This window comes from Triticum urartu, unplaced genomic scaffold, assembly GCF_003073215.2.
Source record: "Triticum urartu cultivar G1812 unplaced genomic scaffold, Tu2.1 TuUngrouped_contig_6085, whole genome shotgun sequence".
NCBI lineage: Eukaryota > Viridiplantae > Streptophyta > Magnoliopsida > Poales > Poaceae > Triticum > Triticum urartu.
In genome coordinates this window covers 7,192-13,297 of record NW_024116815.1, presented here as the reverse complement: position 1 = coordinate 13,297, position 6,106 = coordinate 7,192, and the positions used below count along the sequence as shown (strand labels likewise).

Sequence of the window (6,106 nt, the reverse complement as noted above, 5' to 3'; positions counted from 1 at the left end):
TGCTAACATACTCAGTGACAACATCAGTCGTCCTGATGGCATCAACATCCCTGATGGCAAGTTCTACCTAGGAGATGTTGGCTATGCATGTCGGCCAGGTGTTCTTCCACCCTTCAGGAAAACTAGATACCATCTGAACGAGTTCTTTGATAGAAACTATCTTAGGACTCCCCAGGAACTGTTCAATCTCAGACACTCCAGCCTTAGAGTAACAATTGAGAGGGCATTTGGATCTCTGAAGAACAGGTTTAAGATTCTGGATCAGAAGCCATTCCACCCTTACCCTACCTAGGCCAGGTTTGTTCTTGCATGTTGCATTCTGCATACTTGGATCCTCCAATGGGGCATTGATGAACTTGTGTCCGAGGAGGAAGAGGTGCCGCCTAAGGATCTTGATCTCGATGGCCATGGTGTTGAGGCATTTGACAACGAAGCCTGAAAGAACAAAAGGCTGAAGTGGGCACATACAGTGTGGAATAACAGAAGTCAGACAAGGATCTGAAGAAGAAGAAGAGCAAGAGCACTAGCAGAAGAGGATGCAACAACCAAAGAAGAGGAAGACGAACAGGAATAAAAGGAACAACGGAAGAGGTAAGAGAAAGAAGAGGGATGATGAACTTTTTCCATTCGGCCATTTGGCTCTTAATAATGTGTACCGCCATTTGATAATAGCTAGAATGAACCGTAATTTGTTCGTAGCTAGGAGCGAAACTGTTAAAATCGTGTGTGGTAAGGTCATCACTAATGAGAAGTTGTGACACCATCTAATGCAGGTTGCAACCAAATAGCGTATACTATGTGCGCCTAATGCTATGCGGCCAACCAAACAACGGTCAACATTTATTCTCTCATAAAGCCAATTTATATACGGGTAACCAAACAATGTGCAGTCGATGGTTTATAGGCTGTTTTTTCTCGGTCAAACCCATCTGAAGAAGTCTATGCAAACACGGCCAAATCGGTACGGGCAACCAAACACATTAGACAAAATAGGATTATGCATCCGTCACCACAGCGCCAACGCCGCGGCCATTTTCACTTTCCAGTATCCACCCGCGGCGGCGCTCCTCCTCCTCACTGTTGAATCCCGCCCCACCTGCTCCGCCCTCGAACTGCTCGTCTGCTTGCCCCACCCCCCTCTCGCTCACGGGCGCGGCGGCTCCGGAAGAAATCGGGGCAGGGCCTGGCCGCGGGAGCTCCTCGACGAGCTTGGAGACTTCGGCGCTGACTTGGGCCGGACAAATCGGTGCCCGCCTGCTCTTGGATTCACGGGTCGAGCTCAGGTGATGCTGCCTGCTGGATTCCCCGATCTGGTGATGCTGCATTCCCCCCTTTTTATTCTGCTGATTCCTTCTTCCTTCCGTTCCCGCAGGGCGCGTCACCTGTTCGACGGAATGCTCAACAAGACCGCAGCGAGCGGCAAGGGTCACTTCGGCGACCTCACCGACGACCTCCTCCGGCACGTCTTGTCCTTTCTGCCTGCTGCTGATGCCCTGCAGACTTGCGTGCTCGACACTGGGTGGCGTGACCATTGGAGGCGCACCACCAGCCTGCCCCTCATCTTTGACCAGTCGAGTTTCCCGAGCTCTGAACGTTTCAAACAGCTGGTGAAGCTCTTCATCCACATCCGTGGGAACTCACCTCTCGACAAGTGCAAGATTGTTGCCTGTCTCGATGACGTGGAGGAGCGCACATACACAAATACCATTCTGTTGATCGAGTATGCTCTGAAGTGCCAAGTTAAGGAGCTCCTACTCAGTGTTGCTGTTGACGAAGACTTTGAGTTTGAGCCACTAATACTTGATGCGCCTCTCATCTCTCAGCACTTGAAGATCCTACACCTTGAGCGGTTTGAATTAAAACGCTCCACTCTGAATTTCTCGTGCTGCTCGGTATTGGAGGAACTAGAGATGCAAGATTGCAACATTGATGCACGCAGGATATCTTCCAAATCGCTAAAGCGTCTCTGCATTACCGACTTTTGTTCCTTCCCTACGAAGTTTCACATTCGGATGCTCCGGGTCTTATCTCACTGCAACTTGATAATTTTGATGGCTTGACCCCTTCACTTGAATACATGCCATCTCTAGAAACAGCTTATGTTTGGCTTCACAATAGTTGCTATGATTCTTGTCATAGTAACCGGCAGAACTGTGAGTATGAGGACTGTAGCTGTCATGCTTATCCAGTTGATGAGGGTGTGCTTCTCCATGGTTTGTCCAATGCTGTGAATTTGGAGTTGGTAGGCGATACTTATTTCGAACTGGTACATTTACACTTACTTCCTTTTTTACTCTTGTTGTTATGTGCCACCCATGGATTCTCTGTAACATCTCTGTCCACTGTTAGACCTGCATATACATGTTCTCATTACCACAGGTTGCTACTTTTATCTCCACCAATGGGTTTTAAATTAATAATTTTAATAACATTGTAGCTTGATTGGATAAAATGTATTTCCAGGGCTTGAGCTGTAGTTCTGTCTTTCTTTATGCCTGAAATTAAAGTATCTACCCAAAGTCCCAAACTTCCTGCTTACTTAAATTGTTTCGCCTTCTTGAGTCTCACTGTTCTTTTTTGTTCCTTTGCTATTTGGTAGTTTGAAATTAAAGTATCTACCCAATGTTCCTACTACCGGAAATTATTTCTTCTAGAGTCTTAAAGTTCCATTTTGTTTGCTTGCTATTTGTGCAGTTTATCTATAGATGGGATTTAGAATGCTGCCCCATATTTGACAAACTAAAGACTCTATCACTCAATGAGTGGTTTACGACTATTGACCTACTGTGCATTCTCCAACACTCTCCAGTTCTTGAGGTGCTCACTCTTCAGCTTGGTAGCACTGAGGTATAACCTATATATATATGAAGACATTGTTGTACTGTTAAAGGAACTATTATGTATATTCCGTTGATCTAACTAAATTGTATCACAGAAATTCGTTAGAGCAACAGGAGCAGAAGAAAAGATAGAGCAATCATTTGTATGCTCGCACCTTAAGGTTGTCAACATTGAATGTAGAAAGGTCGATGAGGGAGTTCACAAAATTCTGAAGTTCTTGAGTAAATGTGGCATACTTCGTGATCAAATTAGCATCACTCACCGTAAGTAACCTTTGTCATTTTTTTATTTTTTCCTATGATATTCCTACTTGTTTTATCATCTCTGTTGGAATTAAATAACACTCAGGAGTTTATGAGACCCTTTTGAAATCTATTTATATTCAGTGTCCATTATTGGATTGTGTGCTGGCGTAGTTCAGAACGACTGTTAGGTTTCACCGAAATTAATTGCTTTGTTATTACTGGTGATAATACAATAGTTACCGTTGCCGTTGTGCCTATAAATCTGTTGTGTCTGTAAATCTGTTCCATCCATGCAAAAATCATTTGGGTTTGATCCTGTGTTTTTTTACTGTTTAATTACTGATGGAAATAGTAGTCATTTTCGTCTTGAAATTGAGTTTTATCTTTGCTCTTGTTCTAGTTGACACATTAAATTTTCTAAAAATCTTCAACTGAGGGGTGATAGTGTACTGCCTCATTTGTTTCACTGTTGTTACTAGCCTGTTGTCAGTTTCATGATTAGTGTTTGATGGCCAAATTGCATGCCTGTCTCACTAGTGTCTGAAGTCTGAAACCCTCTTGAGTGCTGATGTATCTGAGTGATCATATATGTAATATGTTGCTGTCACAATGCTAAACTTTTGTGTAAAAAAATAAAATTTGGTCGATGCCACATTGAGAAAAAAAACACTTGTTCAAGTTGCATGATAGTTCTTCTACATCAAACTGCTCGCCAAGCTATTATCCGTCTATGTTAGTGGAGATCTTGGAATTTGAAACCAAACTTATTGCATCGTCATGTTTTGTATAGGTTTCAGTTTCCAGAAGCCTATGCGTCCCTTGCCTCGGTCTACCACGGAACCAGGCGGACTCTCCAGTTTCCACCCGTGACAGCGCTTGAGATCTGACACATGCTCGCTTGTGATGGTGGTCTGAAGCCTCATGTCTCTCTGAATATGTCTGTAACGACAGTCCTATTAGTTGTTACCACCATATTCAGTTTCCAGCTTTCTATCCTTTGGTACTGTACTGGAAGCCTGCGTGTTTGTTGTTTGGCGAAACTCATGAAAATGGATTTTAACTGCTGGGCATTCTTTTGGATGACTAGTTGGACCTGAGCTTGGTTTAAAACCAGGGGATAACACCTTTTGTTGCATCTTCTCTTACCCTGTTGCAGTGTCTGTGTTTCAAATCTTCGAGTTTGCCTGTCTGATCGCACCACCCAGGAAGTTTGCTGGAGAAAAGAACCACCCTGACAGAAACAAAGGCCAGGCAAAACAATTTTTTTGTCTAAATGGTCTGCTCAGCTTGATGCAAAATTCTTGATATATTGATACTGAATCACAAGATGAGAAGCATCTATTTATACCTCATCTTGACTGCCTTGTACTCCCTCTGTTCCTAAATATAATTTTATTTAGAGATTTCAATACAGACTACCTATGTATGTATATAGACGTATTTTAGAGTGTAGATCCACTCATTTTGCTCCGTATGCAACCCATATTGAAATCTCTAAAAAGGCTTATACTCTCTCCGTCCGAAAATACTTGTCATCAAAATGGATAAAAAGGGATGTGTCTAGAACTAATATACGTCTAGATACATCCCCTTTTATTCATTTTGATGACAAGTATTTCCGGACGGAGGGAGTATTTAGAAAGGGAGGGAGTAGTAGTCTTTATGGCAGTTGCATTCTGGACATGCGTGGCTTGAAAATTGCAACTCATAATGCTGCTTCATTTCCGACTTAGGTTCATCAAACATTTCTTATCTGTTATAAGGACTAGGGCGATCTGTACTTATCGATCATAAATAAAATGATTAGAGTTTAGATGTTACACTTACAACAGACATGCAAATTTCCCCACAAAGAAAAACAAAAGCAATACAAGTGCTGTGTTTGGCTCAAACAGCTTTATTATGTGAGGCAAAATCATCCGTGGCTCGCCACAACACCGTCGGCAGAAAACTGCATAAAAAGGAGCTGAGGAAGAACAAAACAAATGAAACACTAGAATTTTCATGTTGACTTGACCTTGTGAAAAATAATGTGTTTGCTACATGTAAGTTACCTCAAATAATTTAAGAGCTAGTTAATTCCGTGCAGCACTGAGGCAAAGACGGGGCACAATGGCATACCTGGAACACGCCGGAGATGGATACAACATGGTTGTCTACAGTGTTACTGATGAACGAGAGTTTGAGGGTTGACAGTTGTGTGTATGAGGGGGGGGGGTGACCCCAATGAAGATAGGAGTTTAGGATCTTTGGTACACATACAAGCAACTTTTTACAGGTGAGTTGGCAACGTATGATTGAGAAACGATAGGGAGGGGCCCCGAGCCTGAAAAGGCGGGGTGGTGTGCTGATGATGCCAGCCGCAGGTGATGTGGAACGGCGGTTGGGTCGATAGTGGAAGGCAGATCAACAATGGTGGAGGGCTGTCGGGAGACGAGAGAGCGGGAATCCACTAAGAGCAACTCCAATACCCCCCCCCCCCCCCCTCCTCCCCCCTAAGAAACTTCCCGTAAAACCACTTTTACGAAATGAGCGTGGCCCTGAGCCAGTTAATTCCGTTGACAACTTTTCATGAAACAAAGCCAGTTAATTTTTCATGAAACTAGCCTAGAAATGTTGGTGATCTAGCGTGGCGGTGCCCGGCAATGGCATGGTGGTGGCAGCCCGACATGGCGGCGCCTGACGGCATGGTGTCGGCGACCCGACGCGACGCAAGAGTCTCCTGTTGTGAAGTTTCAGACGGTTGTCCGCCCGCCAAAATTATACGGGCGGGCTTTCTTCTCGTAAACTTGCAAGACGGAAGAGGTGATCATATGGTATTTTGTAAAAAGAAAATCGAGTTTACAGGAGCTGTTGAAGGGTTGTTTTTTATCTCAACTTTGTCCCGTCAGAGCTATTGGAGTTGCTCTAATGCCAATTTATTTTCCGGGTAACTTACAAATAACCGGGAAATAAACCTGTTTTGTTTTTAGGAGAAAACAAAATATTAATTAAGTATAAAAAAGAGAAGAAAATATTAA

General features: G+C 43.6%; 1 protein-coding gene across 3 annotated transcripts; it reads left to right on the top strand.

The window, feature by feature from the left end:
* The first annotated feature begins 960 nt into the window (after positions 1-960).
* Positions 961-4,240, top strand: LOC125530118. Of its 3 annotated transcripts, none has more exons than XM_048694518.1 (5): positions 961-1,283; positions 1,373-2,266; positions 2,695-2,817; positions 2,936-3,104; positions 3,877-4,240. In XM_048694518.1, exons 2-5 carry the CDS (start codon positions 2,078-2,080, stop codon positions 3,954-3,956), a joined length of 561 nt encoding a protein of 186 aa, XP_048550475.1. In that variant the 5' UTR covers positions 961-1,283; positions 1,373-2,077; the 3' UTR covers positions 3,957-4,240. The 3 variants fall into 3 exon arrangements, with proteins under 3 accessions (XP_048550475.1, XP_048550474.1, XP_048550473.1); XM_048694517.1 differs by having other exon boundaries at positions 963-1,283; positions 1,373-2,242; positions 2,695-2,847; XM_048694516.1 differs by having other exon boundaries at positions 965-1,283; positions 2,695-2,847.
* Positions 4,241-6,106: the final 1,866 nt, after the last annotated feature.